The sequence below is a fragment of the Leptinotarsa decemlineata genome, unplaced genomic scaffold (genome assembly GCF_025532065.1).
Source record: "Leptinotarsa decemlineata unplaced genomic scaffold, Ldec_3_MD MMD2_tig00026375_RagTag_RagTag, whole genome shotgun sequence".
Lineage (NCBI taxonomy): Eukaryota > Metazoa > Arthropoda > Insecta > Coleoptera > Chrysomelidae > Leptinotarsa > Leptinotarsa decemlineata.
Genome location: NW_027412711.1, coordinates 1,811,833 through 1,833,881, shown reverse-complemented (window position 1 = coordinate 1,833,881; position 22,049 = coordinate 1,811,833). Strand labels below are relative to the sequence as shown.

At 32.7% G+C, this 22,049-nt stretch overlaps 1 protein-coding gene across 4 annotated transcripts in view; it reads right to left on the bottom strand.

The window, feature by feature from the left end:
• Gcn5 (Gcn5 acetyltransferase) overlaps positions 1-22,049 on the bottom strand; it is a 144,160-nt gene that overhangs the window by 93,210 nt on the left and 28,901 nt on the right. For all 4 annotated transcript variants that reach the window (XR_012468110.1, XR_012468109.1, XM_074185531.1 and 1 more), the window contains 2 exons: positions 8,305-8,450; positions 7,822-8,093 (listed from right to left, as the gene is read on the bottom strand). Coding sequence is in view for 2 of the 4 variants with exons in the window: in XM_074185531.1 (XP_074041632.1) it covers positions 7,822-8,093; positions 8,305-8,450 (418 nt within the window). In the remaining 2 variants the exon portion in view is untranslated. The remainder of the gene's footprint in view (positions 1-7,821; positions 8,094-8,304; positions 8,451-22,049) is intronic.

Below are 22,049 nucleotides of genomic sequence, written 5' to 3'. Positions count from 1 at the left end.
TTGCAGAATGGACCTTAGCCATTTTCCATGTTAATCTCCATAAGGAATGAGCCAGAACTCCTATTTACTTATATTCATTTCATTCATTACTTATATTCATTTCATCTAAACTTTAGGATCAATCAGCCGTAAATTGTTTAGAAAAATGACCATTGATATTTTCCGATTCCGGAGAAGAAGCCTGAAAATCAGCTACCAAGCCCAAGGCAGCAGGCGCGCAAAGGAGGGTTACAAATATGGCAGAAGGGCGCGTGTTAATAAAAAAAAACTTTTTTCAAATGAAGAAATAAATGTAAAGTGAGTTCGAATTATATCAAGGAGGTTACGTACAGCACCATCCGCTCGCGAATAGATCAAGCAATAATGTCGATATATCAAGGAGGTTACGTGCAGCACCATCTGCCCGCGAATAGATCAAGCAATAATGTCGATATATCAAGGAGGTTATGTACAGCGTCATATGCCCGCGAATAGATCAAGCAATAGTGTCGACAATTCTGTCAAATACAAATCCCAAGCTTGGGAGTTACAAGCAAACAAACAAACATGCATACATACATACTTACATAGAGGTGTAGCTAATTAAAGCGTGTTAAACACAAATTTTACACACGCCACACCGAAATTTATCATCTTTGCATACAGAGTTCACTTTTCTGAAAATTAACATTTTTCTTATATTCCAATTAGTGTCCGACCGAAGTTCGGTTTCGGTCGAGTTTCGGCAAAAAAACGGGTTTCGGTGGCAAATCTGCCGAAACTACGACCGAAACCGAAACTGCATTCGGGAGTTCCCGCGCTGTGATCGGTCATGTTCGGTGGGTTGAATTTCATACAAGCGATGAAGACATTTTGCCGAGTCCACGTGCCTAATCATGTCATGATTCGTGATTTTCTTTGTGATTTACTTTGTTTATTACGTAAATATTAGGTACCTATAGTGATATTAGTAAAAAAACTTCAAGTAATTTTATGTTTAATATTTTTGAAAAACCATCAATAATATTCAAATAAACACCTCAATTATTTCGAGTATTTTCAAGGTGCAATTAATATTTTTTCCTAAATGAGGCTTTTTTAAGTTGATTATCAATAAGTAAAAATGTGGAAGACTGCATAACGTTGTGATTTAAAGATGAAAAAATTAGGACTGACTTATTGTTATAACGTTTTCTTCATTTTTCTTTATTTTTCCCTTTAACTGGCGTCACTTTTGGCGAAAAATCCCCCAATAGGGTTATTGTCTTCAATTTTCAAAATTTTTCATGTACACCACCTCTACAACTAGCAGAATAAGGATTCATTAACGTATAAAGTAAGCAAAATATCATACTTTTTCAATTTCTTTCTCTCCCTTGTCAGTGAAATTAAGCAAAACTCTCTTCTCCATATGCTTACGTAAACATTGATATACATGTTCATAGTAAAACCTACTAAATCATAAATAATAAATAAATAGCTGTTGAATCGACCATCCAGTTGGACCAGCCCCCACATCATAAAAAATAAAGGAAGCAAAGTCCTCTTTTTGGTGCATATGTAATGACCCCTAAGGCTGAAACTCATTTTCTACTTCGGGATAATAAAAATAATTTATTTTTGAGAGGTATCATGTAACCCTCTGAAAATTTTGCTTAAGCATTTAGTACTGTAAGAAAGTTATCGCAGGATCATTGAAACCTCAATCAATGTACCCCTCTGACATTCTAATTTAATCTTGTCACTTATACAATTTCACACTGCATTTGATTTTCAATGCAATGCACTTAATAGTGACTGATTTTTACACTCAATGTTTTTGTTAGATGTGATGAAATTGATCGATATCTATTTAAAATCCATAATAACCTAATTTTCTTTGAAAAAATCTGGTAAAATCAGTTTCCATTTATCAGCTGTAAGTCATAAAAAAGGATACATCTTTATAAATACAATCTCATATACAGCGTGACTCACGGTCGATAGAAGGTTAGACGTTTCTGGAAAACGCAAAGCATGATTTTTCTGAAAATATCACCTCTCACATTTCCTTACCTGTTCTATCGATCTAAAATATTTTCAGCATTGCGGCGTTTCCACTTCTATCAAAAAGTCCTAGCAATTATATTTTTTTAAATGGAACACCCCGTATATTAATGCATTTTTGGAATCGCTCTAGTATTTTAATACTTCTTTGTTAATATTGCCCTATACCAATCTCTATCTGTTTTCGAGATAAAAAATAAATTGTGCTAAATATGGTCCAAAACATAGCCTTAATTGAAATTAAGTACATCAGTACTTCTACTTCAGCTCAATTCATGAAAAGTTGATATTTTGATGATAGTTTGGACAAACTCGAAATATTCAAATAACACCAAGAAATCGTCACCATATCATACATGGCGTGCTAAAATTACTATTATTTCCATTGTGCATAAAAGTAGTCGAAAGTTAATTTTTTCAAATGAAACCCCCTGTATATTACTCGATAAATTGAAAGATGGTGAGCTTCAAGATGATATAAATGTCCCTATACCTAAATCGTCAAGTTTTCTTAATGAAGCCGTTTTTGTGGAAAAATAGTTATTCACGTTTTACCTACAAGTGTTGAAAGTGGCATTTTATTTTGTGAGTGGGGATTATTGCAAAACGAGCGTCAGCAAGTGGAGCAAACTCACGAGCAAAATAAAATCACTTTTAACAAATGTATCATACAAATTTTTTTGTATAACGTTACTGCTGATAATAAAAAAAATTATAGGGTCCATGTGATTTGAACATACGATCTTTGGATTACATGGCATATGTTACAACTACATACGCCAACTCACGTTATTTTAAGGAGGATTATTGGTTAGTCATGAAGGACTTTCTACAGTTGGACTGAATACTACTTCGTCATAGTCAGTAAGTTCACAGGGATTTAATATTACCAATAGCACGAACTGCATGTGTGAACTTTTCTAAATGATTTTTTGGTAGGTATTCTGATTAAAGTGTTTCTATCAAAGATATTTTCAATAACAGTTGTACAAAAAATAATTTTTAAAGAATTTGATTTCTAGGTAGCCGTGGAAATATCAAGCTTATGACAGTTTGGTGACTTATAAGTAATTGATAAATGGTTATTGACGGTGTTTCAAAAAATCGCCAAAAATGAATGCAAATATTGATCATTCAAACAAAGTTCTTATGAAATTATTTATTATACACGGACAATGTGTTCAAATCATTGCCAGAACTTGTATAAAATTCAACCAAATGTATCCTGAATTAACACCAATGAACGAGAGGAAGTTTGTAAGATTACAAAATAATTTCCTTAACTATGGCTCCATGTTAAAAGCGCCTTCAACATAACCAAAACGTTTTGGCATATTTTTATGCATATCCAGAAGATTCCATTCGCAGTGCAGAAAGAGATTTAGGTGTACCCATGCTTCAGTACAACGAATTTTGAAAAATCACGGAATGCATCCGTATAAATTTACCAAAGTTCAAGCTCTAAAAGCAGAAGACTTCGAACGTAGAATGCATTTTTGTGAATCCCTTTTGATTCATACACAGGAAGATCGGGAATTTTTGTCAAAAATAATTTGGAGCGACGAATCAAAATTTACGAGGGATGGTATTTTCAATAGAAGGAATGAACATTTTTGGGCTGATCATAATCCTCATGTTACAAAAGAATTGGGTTTTCAAGAAAAATTTGACCTGAATGTTTTCTGTATTCTGAAGAACAATAAAATTAGCATTTTTATTTATGAAGACACACTAAATGCAGAGTGATAGCTTCAAATATTAAGGACGACTGTAACCGATTTTATTGAAAATTTGCCTTTAGAGGAATAAATAAATTCGTGGTTTCAACTGGACGGAGTGCCAGCTCATTCCACCCAGGAAGTTTCCAGGAAACTTGACGAACTCTTCGACGTTCGTTGGTATAGGCATTTAGGGCCGTGGGATTGACCACCGAGATCACCCGATCTCACGCCACTTGATTTTTTTATAGGGTGTTTTAAAAGAAAGGGTATACAGTACTCCAGTGCCTACCAAAGAAGAATTGCGGCGGCGAATAGTGCGGAGTATTGAAGATCACAAGCCGCGTACAAAAAACATTTTAAAATGTTTAGAATGAATTTTTTACACGTTCTGACAATTATTTGATCACTTTGTTCATGTGTACAATAAATAATTTCATAAGAATTTCGTTTGAATAATCGATATTTGCATTCATTTTGGAAGATGATTCGAAACACCGTCTTTGTAAATTATTTATAAAGTAACCGAACTGCTATAAGCTTCATAATTCCACTGTTACCTAAATCCAAATTCAAAAAAAATAATGTTTCTAGAAGAAGCGACTTTATTGAGAAAACTTGACGATTTAGGTATAGGGACATGATATATCTTGAAACATTTTTCACCATCTTTCAATTTACCGAGTAATATACAGGAGGTTTCATTTGAAAAAATGAACTTTTGACTACTTTTATGCACAATGGAAATAATAGTAATTTTAGCACGCCCTGTATGATATGGAGTCGATTTCTTGGTGTTATTTGAATATTTCGAATTTGTCCAAACTATCATCAAAATATCAACTTTTCATGAAGTGAGAATAATGATGTAGGTACTTAATTTCAATTAAGGCTATGTTTTGGACCATATTTAGCACAATTTATTTTTTATCTCGAAAACAGATAGAGATAAGTATAGGACATTATTATCAAAAAAGTATTAAAATACCAAAGCAATTCCAAAAATGTATTGATATACGGGGTGTTCCATTAAAAAAAATGAAGTTGCTAGGACTTTTAGACGGAAGTGGCAACGCCGCAATGCTGAAAATATTTTAGATCGATAGAACGGGTAAGGAAATGTGAGAGGTGAAATGAAAGTATGTGAAATACGAAGTATATGAATATATTTAATTATTAAATTTATTATATCCTGAATTTTTTTTCGTGAAGTCCCTATTATCCATTTTTACATTTATTTTTAATAGAAAAAAAATCTATAGCATTTTTATAGGAGGCAGAAACTTCCTGTGGTATAAAAACATTGGAAATTTTATTTCTCATTTTTCATGATAATCTATCACATAGTAACGGCTACATTCATCAATTTATTTATTGTTAGATTTTCTCTTAACAGTTTCAAAACCGCAACATGTTTCAGTGTACAATAGCTCCTTCAGGCGTGTTCATACCGCATGAACTTTTTTTTTGCCGTAGTTTGCGCCGGTCAGGCCCTATTCCCCGAAGCCCCGATACATTCAGGAGGGCGCGCCAGCATTATCAACCAACGACCACTCCCCACACCATGGGGTAAGTGATCATTGGGTCCGAAAATCATTTGCCCTGAGCAAGCGCAGTGAGCGAAAATTGACCTTCTGCATAGGGTCCGGCTAAGATTTCTGCCTTAGTGCGGCAAGCCGGTATGATTTTAAGATTCGAGAGTAGAGAGCATCATTCCACCAAGATCTCCAATAATCAGAACAACCATCTTGGATAAAGTCTGCGGAGTTCGAAGAGAAAATCTCGATGAAAAAAAGAGAATTGGAACTTTCTATGTTTTTTACCACTTTTATTTGTAACTAACGCTACTGCAAGTTTTGTCCTATACGGACATTTTCGAACTATTACATTAAACTAACAATGATTGATTATTTTATAATTTAAAATATAAGTTTGAAAATGTTCTTATAGGACGAAACTACAGTAACGTTAGTTACAAATGAAAATGGTAAAAAACATAGAAAGTTTTAATTATCTTTTCTTCATTATGATTTCCTACCACGTAGTAACAGCTACATCCATGAATTTACTGAAAATCTCGATATATTATCCCTTTTTCCTTCTCTTTTCGGACAGTATTCGTCTTGCCAGGAGCTGAAAACTCCACGACAAATATCTTCTTGCTCTGGTGGTCGAGAAGGACTACATCAGGCTTATTAGCTTGTATGAGCCTGAGGGTGGGGAACGAATAGTTCCAATAAATTCGGCACTTCTCGTTCCCTACAACGGATTCAATATCCCCAGGAGGGGGAGGGGCACTCTTAGAGCCGCGTTATGTAGATGGATATAGGGCGAGACCGCATATGCTGGACATACTGATAGCAAGTGCATTAGAGTCTTGGACGCCTCGTAGCAGGCCCTGCGCCTTGTGTCAGAAACATCTATAACCATCACGTCTCTGCGGTAAACTGAGGTATTGAAGACACCATCCTGACAAGACTTGATGATCCCCTCAGTTTCCGACTTCAGCCCACTCGACCTGAAGAAAGCGAAAGTCAGGCGCTTTGATAAGCCAATGTCTTCAATATTATTGAAGAAGACCGCATGCATTGGCTTATCCTTGTGTTTCCGCAGAAGTGAGGTGATCTCTGCGGCTTTTATATGAGCTTTTTGCTGAACGGGTTCCAACTCGGTGACAGAGTTGTGATCACCTCGTTCAGTGTTGAAAACTAAACCGAGTTCAGCTCGGGCAGCTGTCCTGAAGATATATGCTCCGATTCGTGATCTCTCATGGTCGCCGACCATGCAGAGAAGGGGATCCGAACTCCTGACGACTTTACAGGCTACATCCGGTACTATTCTGACATGTACACTCCAATCTCAAAAGTCCACGGCCTCCCTATTGTCGGGGGAAGTACAACTGTGGAACGGACGATTTGGGATACAAACTCTTATAGAAATGCATCATTTTTCGTCTTTACGTCGAGTTGATACAGCTCCTCCCGATTCCACTTCACTACTCCAAACGAGTAGAGTAAGATTGGAACGGCAAGCATATTTGTTGCAGCAATTTTGTTCTTCCCGACAGTTCCGATGACCAGATCTGTCGAAGTTTGTGCTGATACTTATCGCCGAGAGAGTTCTTCACTGCTGTTACCTCTTGTGAGTAGCGTTGTTCCACCCCGAAGTAAGTATACGTCTCTCCGGCATCCAAATGGTGAAGGATATTTCCACCTACGAGCTGCAGATCCTGTCCTTAGTCCCCGCATTGTCCTCTTTTGAGATGGACCATTGCACATTTGTCTATCCCGAATTTCATACTGATAGCATGTGTGTACTCTTCCACCACCCTCAAGGACTGATGGAAATCCTTCTCTCCAAAAGCATAAAGTTTAAGATCATCCATATAAAACAAATTGCCTTGGGCCTCCGGTTATACCCTCGAGTGCACCTGATAATGGCAGAAGAGAAGGGGACTGGGAGAATCGCCCTAAAATATACCTCTTCTGAAAGTAACCCACCCTGTTTGGACTCTGTCTTGACTAGATGTTATGGTGAAGCGAGTTCGCCAGAGTGAAATCAGTTGTTCTATAAATCTCACTATTTTGTCGGGTACCGCAAGGCATCTGAGCAAATGCAAGATGAGCTCATGCGATATTATATCAAATACCTTACGGTAATCGATCCAGGCCATAGAGAGGTTACGCTTATATTGTATCGAGTCCTGCATTACACATCTATCGATGAGCAGGTTCTCTCTGCTCTTATATCTGTTCGAACACTCGGTCGACTGCGGTGAGTATTCGTGTGTATAACATGCTTATAAACAACTTATAACACGAATTCAAGCATGTTATTATTATTATTATTATTGTTATTATGTACACAATAAAGTGTTACCTAAGCACATTTTGTTTACCAGAGAAATTTGCTCACAAGAAATAGATTTCATTAAAATTACAACAGAAATAAATTAATATTTTTACTAATAATATTTTAAATATGTGAAGAGCATTGAGTCTAGGATTTCACCAGCAATAAATAAAATAAATAATTGACTTATTGAGTTTCATCAGAATTATGATATATAAAAATTTACCTGGTATATTCTATTTTATACTTTGTTGCCTCTTCTTGACTCACTATATGTTTCTGACTGCTAGGGCATGGAAAATCCCATGTATTCAAACAATGAAATAGAATTTTCACAAGTTCGTACATGGTTTTCAATTCTTGTTGACCTATATGAGAATATTTATACACCAACAAATTTGTAACTGCCTTGTGGATACAAGGCTTTTGGAATGGTGGTTGTCCCAAGGGTCCTTCAACAACTGGGGTGTCTAGGGTTAAGACACATTTTCGTAGTAACTGAAAAAATTTGGTATATTGAAAAAGTCTGAATCAAAAACTGAAAATGAAAAATAATTGAAATCAGAATATAAAAATACCCTCATAATTTACTGATCCACTATGAGAGGTTTCCTCTAAAGAAGAAAACCTCTTTCAAAAAGATCAAGACAATTTATATTCTCAGCTACGTATGGAAAAATTGATCTACTCCATCTGAAGAATTTCTTACTCTGAACAAGTACAGGTACACCTTCTTAGTTTCTGGATTTTCTTCCCTACTCATGGCTGTGTACATGTTATCCACGTCCACTACCATACTCAACAGTCTATTCAGTTCCGATTCTGGCTTATCTTTCAGGTGTGATATGTGTGAATCTGAGAATAAAAGAAAAGGTTTCATGAAAATCAGATAAGTATCAGTGTTGTAATGGAGGCCCTGTGGCAGAGGTGAAAACAGATTAATTGGTATTAATCTAAATTAATAAGAGACAAATCATTTTCCTTGTTTTTTTGCTTTCTAACTTTCTAAAAAAAAAAAATGAAAAATTGAAAATCTGTAAACCAAAAAGTCTAACCCGGCAGTCCCTGCACCTTGTGTCAGAAACCTCTATACCCATCACGTCACTGGGGTAGACTAAGGTGTTGAAGACACCATCCTGATAAGCCTTGATGAACCCCTCAGTTTCCGACTTCAGCCCACTCGATTACTCAATAATTAGTCAGTAAATTGTCTTATTGATGAATTCGACCTATGAATAAAAAAATTATTTTTCTTATATAATTTCTTAAAATTGCTTGTTCTGGAAAGTAATTCCTTTCTGTTCTCGAAATCTAAAAAAATAAATTGATAGGGGTATATTTTTTAGAGAGATTAATTTTTGGGAAAGAAAGGTTTTGACTTTCTACTTCTTCATCTTTATATGAAAAAAAAAGGGAATTCTTAAAGAAAGAAAGAAAGCAATTGATTTCAAAACTGAAATCTTTACAAAGATGTATAGATAATGTAAAGAAGTAATTTTCAGACACAAACTGTATGAAAATAATTGCTTTTTCTTCCAGTTTGTGCCTGAAAGTTACTTATTTGCATGATCTACACATCTTAGTAGAGAGTTCATTTTTGAAATTAATTGCTTTCTTCCTTTTTTTTGGAGGATCACCACATTTTTTGTATAAAGATAGAGAAGCATAAAGCCCAAACCTTTCTACCCTTAAAAATTCACTGGTGAAAAAGGATTCGAACTATGTACTGTAACGTTCAAATTTCATTCTAAGAGTACATTAGTAATTACACGCCCTGTATGTGAAATCAATCTCATTTATTCAGCACACTTGTACATACAATTTTAAAATAAAAGGATATCCGATACCAACGAATCCGCCTCTGGTTGTTTGACTAGAGCTGAAAAAAAAGAATGTGGTAATTAGTTCAAATAGAGGAAATATTTGTTATGATTTTATGGTGAATCGAACAATTCACTGTTAACGACCACATAGATAAATGATGAGGCAATACTCACCTTATTTCAGTAGTTGCAGAATATGAGTCATAAGGGTTTTGTTTATTTGTTTTCCTTAATCGAAAATCACTGAAGGTAAACATTGTTCCGATCAGCTGATTCGAATCGGACATCTAGCTAGCTTCTTCGAAATCTAGTTGATAGTATTTTATAGGTCACGAGAGTCTGTAGTTCCCTGAGTAGCCGTAACTCGAAGAAAACTTATTATATTATATAGTAGATTACATATTTGTACATAGAATAATCTTAGTAACGAGTATTTAGAAATTTAGGACACGAATATACGTAATGTTCGGATGTTTAGGTTTGTTTTGGAATTATTATTTAGAACATGCGTGAGCCATCTATGTGTAGAAGTGATAGGTAGGGATTTGTCATTTTTGATTAGGTCGAAAGGTGTTCAATCCCGTTTGGATCGTGTCCTTGTGAAAGTAACCACTGGTTGAATTCGAGGTGTTTAATGATTTTTCAATCATCCTCAGTTGGGATAATCTCGAAATTCACCATTAAAGAGTTCTGTAGACTGTATAGTGTATTTGATGGGTTGGTTATTTTGAATACAATTCAGAACTGATCTCGTAAGAGGATTTTTAGTGATATTTTTTTGTACGACGACAAAGTACAACGTGTACACGATCCTGTAAAGCTGTTACCATCTTGTGTGATACGTGGCAATTCTCTACAGTTCACGGAAGTGATAAAACCCCTTAGCAAGGGTAAGTTAACCTTTGTATATATGTATTTATTGAGATTTGTGTAACATTTCTGTTTCAATAAAGAGACTAGTGTAGGCAGATTTACCTGACCCTCCACCTCAGCTTGTTCTCTGTAGTTTAGCTGTGGTGAGATTGCAGTCTTTCGTATTTAGAAATTAATTGTCGTTGTTTTTCTTGTTTGTTTTGTGAACCGACAGAAATCTGTTAGAATCCTGTTCTGTTGGGAATTCAAATAACCATATAAGGTTTTAAGGCATACTTCTTTTTAAAGGGTTTTTTTTTTGGGGTAATTTTTATTTTCGTACCTGCTACGCTGGATTCCAAGCATTGGAAGCACCTAACCTAGAGGTAGAATTCCACACATCAACTGGGTGATCCATCACAACAGGCACCACCACCGGTGTGATTTTCCACTGTGACCCGAAGCATATTACAGGGTGTCCCGAGTTCTGAGGACTTTGAAGCTGGTACTCAACGCCGTGGGAGAGACTCAAGTTTAGATTTCATTTATCTTAAATATCTATAGAACGCTATTGTGCTTATATATCTGCTTCATTGCAAAAGTGAAATTTAATGATTACTATTTTATGCTTGATTATGACACTGTGCGCGCCTACGCTTGAGCTCTCGCGACGCCGCCCTCACAATGTTGCATGCATTTTAATTTCGGCCCTGTTATTTTTCGAGATGATTCATGCTCGTCGTTAGTAGGTAGTGACAGATTGAGTTGACGCTTACCAGGTTTGCTTGAGCTTTTATTCATTATTCCGGATGAACACCCGGAAAAACAACACATCATATATATATATATATATATATATATATATATATATATATATATGTTTAGCTAAAATTTTGCTTCGTTTATGGAAATTGGTGTTGATGCTGTGAAATATAGTTTATGGAGTATCATGGTATTACGACTGTATATATAATTTGGATACTTGTGATCAGAGTTGCACATTGCTTTTTTATATTGCTATAAATTGCTACTGCTATAGCTACCGTCACTAACGCTTAATTATTATAAGGATTTTTCAGAAGGAGTCATCAAACCATCCAGTTGACTTTTAAACTTGTTTATGTTGAATAGTTCAGTTAATTTGCATATGTTGTTGATGAAGTACACTGGTTCTGAATAAATCTATTTTATGAACCCGTTGTTTCCATGTCCTTTGGTAAATTAGGGATATAGGCACATAACTAAGGGTATTTGTGGGCAAATTTACCTGGCGCCCTTTATTATTTCTCCAATACATGTTTTCAACGAACCACTCCCGTCATCACTGAGTGTAGCCGCAAATACCCACTTGACACTTGTTGTTGGTCAAGTGCAATGCGTCTTTGGTAGATCTGAAGGTCGCAGTACATTTGTGATGCACTATGCATTGTTTGGAACCTTTGGTGTAGTATTACTGGAGTTCTATACCAACAGCAAACCGTTATTTTCAACATTCGACACGTGTTTCAATCACCAAGGGATCATCTTCAAGAGGAAGATTAAACTTCAACTACGTATATTGGCTATGTATATTGGCATTCCGAAACGATTTCGACTTTGAAAATGTTGTAGTACGTGCCAACTAAGATGAGATTTTTAGTCTGGTTCACATGTACTTTTTGTTGTGAAATTTTACAGACGGGTCCAAAAAGTACGACCAAGGTGTCATTGGATTCATATTTTTACCTAGCAAGTTTAAGGAAAGTTCCGAAAAGACGCTGAAAAAAATTACAAAAATTATAAACAATTAGGTGAAAAAAAAATTTGCGTAAAAAAAAGTCCCGACTTCCAAAACTGTATCTCAATTATTTATAATTTTTACAGAACTCTGAAAATAGATCCAGAAACGGGTAGACTGGCTTCCGCGCGCATTCCGTCCTCTGACATAAAAACAAAAAAAATATTCAAACATACTGAATGCGAATATTAAGGAATGGAAAAATCCACGTAATGTTGGGATACATCAATAAACAATAATCCGCAGTCCAAAAATTGTTATCTCAATTTTAACATAAATTATGCATTTGTTAATTAACAACTTTTTTGAATTGAAAGTTAATATAAAAACCCCTATAATTATTAAACTAAAACCCTGGCATTTTTTTGTTTTGGCGAAGTTATTCTTAATAGGCTTAAAAATAGATTACCGTTGCCAAAAAAAATGTTATTTTCTACTTTTTTATTAACAATTGAAAATTATAAATTTGAAAAAATACATATATTTTTTTATTGTTTCAATGTCTCATGGTTAAAAACTACTCTTAATACTTTTTTAAATTTGTTACATTTATTATAAACAAATACACTGTTTATAAGCAAGTCGATTTTTTTTGCATTATGTTTTATGTTAATTGGACAAAATCATGATTTTTAAATAATAAAATTAGGGAACCTTTTTTTGTTTAAATCATAAATTATTATGTTCTTCAAGGTTCAGAAAAAAATTATTCTTTTTTAATCGTTTATTTAAAAAAATTGTTATAAACAAATATTTTTTTTCATACTCCATTCTGTAATAAATGTATCTCTGTTTTTTTTCTATTTTTAATAAAACTTTCAATATTGTGATACCTTGATACTTGTCTTTTTCATCCGCTCCTCCGCTTTTATAATTATAACTTTTAAACTATAGCAGATATGACAAATATGCTTCAAGACTTTTTTGTTAATTATGAATTTATTAACAATTTAAGCCTTTTACTGAAGTTGTAATCCTATTATTTATTCAATCATTGATTTTTATTTATAAAAAATGATTTTTTTTAGGTTTTCCGGGAATTTACAAAATCAAAAACATACTGAAAGTTATTTTGAAATTTATTAAATCATGCTTAGTACAGTTAAAAGTGTAACAAAGCATAAATAAGGCCCTGTATGTAATATTTCTAAAGTTACTTGAGATAGCACGTTTCCAAATATTCTGAGAATAGTAAAACTTATGACAAGAACCATAAATGCCTAATAAAAATAAATTACTTGGGAACGAAACCTTTCCTTGTCTAAAAAAGAAATGTCTTTTCTCTTTTGGCGACATCATAAATCACACCCCTTGTAATCGATTGTTCTTCGAAATTCTAAATAGACTTTTAACGGAAATAGGCTATGTGTTTGCGATCTGGACGGAAAAGACCCAGGCCAATTCTGAATAATATTGGAGACATTAAGTTACTTGAACGAATATTTTTCAATATAGAACATATATTGTAATTAGAAATAGAAAGGCAACATGAGAACGATCTCTTCCTCTGGACGATCGTCTCAAGTTTTTTGATAGTATTTCTTGCAAATTTCATAAGACATTGTCAACAATTACCCACGAAGAGATAATAATTGTACGGACAACTATCGCCATTCTCATGAAGGAAGGTCATAGCTTTATGTAAAGTAATGCACGCACCTCCATCATATTATATTTTAGGGTGAATAACTGAATTAACACAGATTGAAACATTATCTCACATTTTGGCTACAAGTAATGCCACCTTTTGTAAACCCCCGACAGAAGTGGTAACTTCAATTCTGATTTTGTGGGCGTCACCCACCCTCAAAACGAATAGATAGTAGGATCGATCTTTCTGATTGGTCCGAAATCGATAGTGGCACCCGATAACCAATAAAAAAATCCAAAGTAAGAAAATATAATTTCTTAGGAGGGAGAAATAGTTGTAATGGAAAAAATTAGTCAAATACAAAGTTAGTTACATTTTGATTCTCAGCAAGTAAACTTTCGTTTTGTGTATCGAAAGATTATTTCTCTCAGTTTTTCTTTCAACTCTATCTTGTTGATTTCTTTGTTTTTCAAAAAGTGAGTGAAGCTTGTATGTCTGCCATTTTATCGTTTTTCATCTATCAATCTATGCATCTACGGTCAGTTATTTGATCAGCTTATTAAAGTTCTTCTGAATATTAAAGTTCTCATCTCTCAAGTTTCCTAGAGTTACCATTCTGGGGTACTTTTGGGGAAAAGTCAAGGTTAGCGATTAAAAGTTGATCGATTCCTCATCAATTGTTTTGTGTAATTTCAGTAGAAGAAGTTTTCTTATCTCTTTGTAAATTATTTTTGTCCTGTTCTTATGTAAGTACATAATATTGTCTCTTGACCTTCCTCGCCAATAAATCAGAAAAGATATCATCTCTTGTTTTATTAAGCAAAGCAAAGGGTTAAGTAAATTAGCTCAGTATAACGAGGGAGTGGGATTGATCTTTGTATTCGCAATAGGACAAAACACTTTAATCTAACAAGAAAAAGTCCTAGAAAATCATTAACTCGTCTTATTCTTATAAGTGAAACTCACCCTCGATAGAAAGAGTGTTACCGTTCGAGAAGAACTAGGGAGCAGCACGTCAGCGTATCAAGATAGGTGGAATCCAATGTTTTTCTTGATTGATATAGAAATTCCGAGTTGGTAACGTAAGATTCTCCAGAAGTACTATCCATATTTGAAGTTGAAATTCGTCAATAAGTATTTCGATATCAATTTTAAAATTAGTTATTTTTCTCAACGCCCAAGACAGAAGTCTCCGGTCAGTATTGAACCTACACATTACTCTCGTTTTGAAGATCTATCAAGTAATACAGAATAAAATCAATCAAGTTCATAGATCACTTTCTCCAATGCGAACTCACAGGCCAGCCAAAAATGTTACACTGGTGTCAGATGATGGGATTCGAAAAGTGACAGTACTATAAAAAAAATAATAATTATAGTAGTAATTAATTTTTCAACGATTTTATGACGGTTTTTTTTTGCCCTTCTCAATTTTTAAAATAACGTTAAATAGAAGTTCTTATTTTTGTTAATTATTATTTAGCATTTCTCAAACTGAAATTCCTCATTCAGTTCAATATCAGGTTCAAACAAATTACGTTCTATAAGGTTAATTTTTATCGAATATCATTAGTTAATTTATTGACGATGTTGCTCATCAGTTCTTCTAGAACGGAATTAGTACCAACAAAAGAGGGCAGGAATTGTTTTATTTTTGAGTTCATATAAAAAAAGGATAGACTCTGAGAAAAATAAAAAAGAAATGTAGCATTTTTTAACATGACTTGACGAGGATCAAAAATGTTAACTCCGACATGTATCTGTCGTTAACTGATTCGGTATAATTTTTTTTGTTCCCTAAACGAGGACTATATATATATATATATATATATATATATATATATATATATATATATATATATATATATATATCATTACATATTCAGATGCTACGTTAAATTCTGATATCATTTCATGTTTGGTTTTTGAAATTCGGTTACGGCGTTGTTGAGCTATTGCACTTTTCCTTAAATATAAAGTTTCAAAAAAACTTATTTACTCATACACGAATCCAGTCTATATCTTTTATTAAAGTGAACTAGACTACTACTGAATACAAACCTTTATTCTCACTTCTACGATACGATATCGATATCAGTTGAATATAATATTGAAATTCTTGAGAATGTGACTAACTTGAGGGTGAATTGCTTTATATTGCACAATTTCATCAAGTAGCTTATGCTTGTTGATGCCATAGTAACAAATGTTAAATTGTATCTACTTATCAGTTCGATTCAGTGATTCTTTGCAAAACAGTAACTGTGTTCTTTGTGCGAAAACTCCAGTATGCCTTTCGCGTTTAGTCCAAGTGATTGCATTGATATGTTATTAATTTTTGAGGAATGTCAGAAAAACTGCCGTCAAGCACAACGTCTATACCAAGAACGTTTTCCAGAAAGACCCATTCCGTCACGAATGACTTTTTCGAGGGTTGTAGAAAAATTGCGAACTGGGTCATTTCCTTCTACTATAAAGCATCGTCATCATACGAGATCTGTTAGAACTGAAGATTTAGAGATCAATGTGTTGGCTTATATTATTATTCATCCACATGTTTCTATCCGTACTCTTGCAGAAAAAGTCGGTGTGAGTAAATCTAATGTACAGAGAATTCTGAAAGAAAATAAATACCACCCATTCAAAATTCAGTTGGTACAAAGTTTGAAACCCACGGACTTTGAACGACACTTGAATTCATTGCTTGTATTCAGGTAGTATTACATGAAAGTCCTAACATATTCAGTCAAATTTTGTGGAGCGATGAATCGCGATTCCACAATAATGGAGTTGTGAATCAACATAACAGTCACTATTGGTCTCAAGAAAATCCCCACTGGGTCCGCGAAAGTAATTTTCAAACTACTTGGGGTATTAATGTATGGTGTGGATTGTTCAATGGCCGCATCATAGGACCTTACTTTTTCAATGAAAATCTCAATGGATTGCGATATTTACATTTTCTAGAAAATGATTTGATCCAGTTGATGGAAGATATTCCCATAGCAGAACACCAAGGAATTTGGTGGCAACAAGATGGTGCTCCTCCTCACAATTCACAGGTTGTTACTGAATATTTGGATAGAACGTACCCAAATAGATGGATTGGTAATAAGGGTCCAATTCGGTGGCCGGCTCGTTCCCCAGATTTATCACCGCTTGATTTTTTCCTATGGGGTTATTTAAAAGATATTGTTTTCACTTTCAGATCATCTTGAATGCGGATGATCTGAAAATAAAAATTTGACTAGCGTGCAGTGATATTACGCCTGGTATTATAAGAGCGACTTGTACGAGAGAAGTGATTCGACGTTTCGAAGCCTGTATAATATCTAATGGGCATCACTTTGAACAATTTTTATGACTTATTTCTAGGTACCTACCATTCTTATGAAATGATTTATCAAGTTATATTATTTACAGTGTTATTAATTAAATATTTGTTTACGAATACACCTCTTTCAATTTCGCAATTGTTTCATATTCAAAATGATTCCTGACTGAATTCCACAACTCAAAATTGAAACCATTACTTCGAACACCCAAAATTTTGACTAATTTTCATGTGATCTGATGCAGGGAGAATAATTGTATGAGATATTTTTAAAAATAATAGTCGTTCTCAAGACTTTACATTTTAAGCAATAACTCAACAACGCCGTAACCGAATTTCAAAAACCAAACATGAAATGATATCAGAATTTAACGTAGCATCTGAATATGTAATGATATACAGGGCATTCTATTTTAAAAAATGGAATTTTGGTCTGTAGCACCTACACCAAACACCCTGTATATTTAAAAATTATATCAAAATATAGCTCTCATGAACTCCTAAAACTTTTGTATGAAACATTTTTCTGTATCTCCTTCAACAAACCAGATATTGCCTGTCACATAAAATGTGGGACACCCGATATATATATATATATATATATATATATATATATATATATATATATATATATATATATATATATATATATATATATATATATATTGTTATAAATATATATAATTAGAAGAGTATTTATAATTTAATTAATTTGATTCTTGATTGTTATTCTGTTAGTTCAAATAATTTGAAAATTTTCTGTGATTTCAAAATTCTTAGTGCTCCGGCAGATACCTGTCCTTACCTCTAAATCTTACCTCTATTCTTCAAGGTTGCTCAGCTCAATCGAAGCTCATGCAGCTCTCTTTCTCAGAGTAGAGTTCTTGGAAAGGTGTTATCAATAAAATTTTTTAAGTCTGTGTTTTTGAAATTAAAACTTTGTCTCAAAATTAACAAAAATATAATGAATGTGAAATTTTTGTAAATGTTTTGTCAAACCAAACTTAAATTACCCTAAAACTGCGCCAAAACACCTTATGCTAAGAATTGTTACAGTAAATGTTAAATTTGAAACAAAAATATTCTTAGAATTGTGTTCCGTACAGTTAAATTCACGTGTAACGGCAAATTAGTTACTTGAAAACTTAAGATGTCTGTGGTTCGTGCGTGGGAAACGATTCTAAAAATATCTGTGCTAAATGTCAGTGAATTTTTCAAATTTTCCTAATATTAAATCCAATAATAGTTCATGTAAATAAAATGATGAAGTTCGTTGATAAATAAAAGTTCAGAAGTTGTGATTTTCACACTGGAAGTTCCTTGTGACTGGAAAACTTTTGATTCGATTTGGAGGTTATGAATTGTTCAAGATTTTCAAAAAAATGTATTCTTCTTATGGATTGGGAATTATAAATAATATTGTAATACCTCAAAACTGGTACAGCTTCCCTGGATTGGTTTTCCCTTGATTGGAATTTTGAATTCTTCCAGACACTCTAAAATCTCCAGTAAGTATCCTTTCTTGTTATTATTATTTATACTCTGGCTCCTATTGATGGATTTATATTGATAAGAACATGCAAAAACGTTCTTTTCTCTTTCTTTTCCCTTTTTTAATTTCTAACAGCTCTTCAAAAAAATTCGCGTCTGGACAGTTCAAAAGCTTCTCTCCACTCTCTTTATTGATTCCCCCTGGCAACCAGACAAAATTTTCCTGCCTACTGCTTTTCATAACAATAATTTTGAAATTTCTTCAATTTTGACACTTTTCACTGTTCACACATATTATATTTACGATTTCTGTTTCCCAATTTTCACTAATACTAATAATGATTAATTTTGATTACATTTCATCACATTTTGTTTTCAATTTTTCTAATTTTGAATCCAAAATTCATCATTTTTCAGAAGTTAACACCTCCTTTTCAATTTATCAATCTGATTGGCTACTCTTTAGTTGCATCCAAATCATGTACTGAGTGTTCTTATCATTTTTCAGATAAATTCCTAATGTCAGTGTTAATTGAATTTTTGTTATTAATTTGTAGTGTAAATCTGTTTTATTGTATGTTATTATGTTGTATTAATGTCTTTACTGTTTTCAGTGTATTTATCCCGATGATTGATGGTTTCTGGTTAGTTGTGCTGTTTGGAAATGATCTGAAATACTCTAATACTGATAAGTCACAACTTTGCCTGATCTGGGCATGAACATTACTCAAAATTATACAGATAAGAATTTGAATAAAGGTAAAGTATCTGGCTTTCTAATAAAATTAAACATCTAAGAATAACTTTGATTTTCACAAACTTTCAACACTGAACTAACAAAATATGTGAACTTTTAACATCAAATTAATAATAATATGAAAAACTTTTAACATCGAACTATCAAAATAAATACAAACTTTTAACTTTTAACTACTAAAATAAATGTAAACTTTTAACTAATTAAAATTTGAAAATCTTTAACTTTGCAATAATCTTATAAAAAAAACTTATCATAACAAAATTCCCCCAAATTTATGTTTGAAATTTTGGAACGTTTTCTTAAAATTCAAACATAAAATTTCCTTTAAATATTTTCATGAATTCACTTTCTTGTCATAATCGAGATTTCTTTTTCTATTTTATTTTATGTTTCATATTTATAAATACTCTCAATATTAAAAATACCTCTCACAGTTTTATTTATTGGGTGTATTAATTTATAGCTGTTCGTGGGATTCTCTGTCGCAACTTCATAAGGTCCTTCAAATGGTAACATCAGTTTGGCACATTTATCATTTTTATTATCTGGCATTCTCATAGCCTTAACAATAACTAAATCTCCCTTTTCAAACTTAACTTTTTTACCTCTCCTTTTACTTTCTCTTATCATATATTTCTCTGCATTCCTTTTAATTTTAATATTCACTTTCTCCATTATATCATTCATATCCTTCTCATCACTAATCCATTCTCTCTCTGGCATTCTTCCATTCATAATCAACTCTGGACATTCTTCTGTAATAGTATTTGGTACCTCATTAAAATATTTCTCAATTATACTGATTTTATTATCCCAAGTTCTGTGATTTTCTTGTGAAACTATTCTCAAATATTTAATTATTTCCTGTACATATCTTTCAGTCGGATTTGATGCAGGATGTCTAATGCTGGTAAAATTTAATTTAATATTCAAATTATGTGCAAATTTCTTCATCCTGTCGTTATTGAAATATGTTGCGTTATCTAGGATTACTTGTGTTGGTTTACCTAGTTTTACCATAAATTTTGTTAAAAGTTCTTTGTAATTTATACCTCATTATTATTACTCTGTACCTCATTCGTAGCGTGTGTCTGTTGTATATTGTTTAGCTGTCTAATTTCTTCTACGCTTCTACTTCTCCTATGTCTGTACATATCATCATTTCTTTCGTCATCGTAATCCTTATTATCTCTGTAATTTTGACTGTCTGTACTATTAGTTCTATGTCTGTATGTATTATTATTGTTGTTTCTATTATTATTGTTATTATATCTGTTATTATTGTTGTTATAGTATCTGTTATTGTTATTATTATTGTATTCATTATATCTATTATTATTACTGTTATTATTTCTTTGTGGATAGTTATTATAATTTCTGTTATTAAATTGTGTATTATTATTATATCTATTATTATTAGTTCTGTTATTAAAATTTTGATTATTATTGTTTTGATTATTAAATTGATTTGTATTATTACTCCTATATGCCAATGTTCTTTCTAATCTCATTAAATAATCACATAACCTGTCCATGTTTTTGATTTCATGCATGCTGATAATTTCGAATATTTCCTGCCTAAAATGCCTACTAATATATCCTACCATTTCATCTTCTCTCATTTTTGGTTGTAGATATTGTGCTGTTGCATATAATTGAATTGCGTAATTATTATAATTTTGACTCATGCATTCGTCAAATTTTCCAAATTGAAGTTTATCTCTTATTTTCAATTGCGCATTTTCCCTCCAATACTGTCTAATAAATAAATTCTCAAAATCTTCAAAAGTTTGAATATTGTTTTCCTGGCTGTTGAACCATATGCATGGTTGATTTACCAGATGTTGCCTAATTATGTCTTTCATTTCCTCACCCTTCATTTTTTTATTAATTTTATTCTTTAAGATTTTAATAAATACAATTGGATGTAACTTTTTAATATTGCCGTCAAATTTGTTATTGTTTTGTACATTTTGGCACAGTCCTATGTAGGTGGTTTCTACTTTGGTTTTAAGTCCATTTTCCTCTATTTCCCTAATTTTATTTTCTAAAGTGATGAATTTATTTTTATTTTCCTCATCTTTCTCATTGATGATTTCATTTGTGCTATTTGTATTTATTTCTAATCTATCATTTACATATTTAATTTTCCCTAACACTTCTTTATTGTTGTTTTTAATTTCAGTCCTAACTTTTTGAATATTTTCACTGTTTTTATATATTGAGTTGTTAATGTCCACTATGTCCTGTTTTGTATTACTGTAAAATTCATCATTTTTATGCTGCATTTTATTTTCAAAATCTCTATATAATTGAGCCATCTCCTGTTTATTTTTTTCTAATTTAGTTTGTACCATTTCTTCTAATCTGTCCATATTTGCTTTCACACCTTCCATGCTTTCTCTCATGCTTTCTTTCATTTCCTCCTTCACACTTTCTATGCTCTGTCTCATATCTCCTTTCACACTCTCTATATTTTCTCTCATATCCTCCTTTACACTTTCTATATTTTCTTTCAAATCCCCCTTTAAACTTTCAATACTTTCTCTCATATTTCCTTTCACACTTTCAATATTCTCATTCATCTTAACCATGAATTCCATCAGCATTTTCATTTGGTTTTCCCCACTCAAATCTTCTTGCACTCCACTACCTTCTCCTTGTTCACCTCCAGTTTTCTTACCATCTCTCAAATCCATTTTATTAAATTTTTTTAAAGCTTTTCTATAAGATTCACTCTAATTTTTGCCTTTCCAAATGTGCCTCACGTTTTGGGCGCCAAATTGTTATAAATATATATAATTAGAAGAGTATTTATAATTTAAT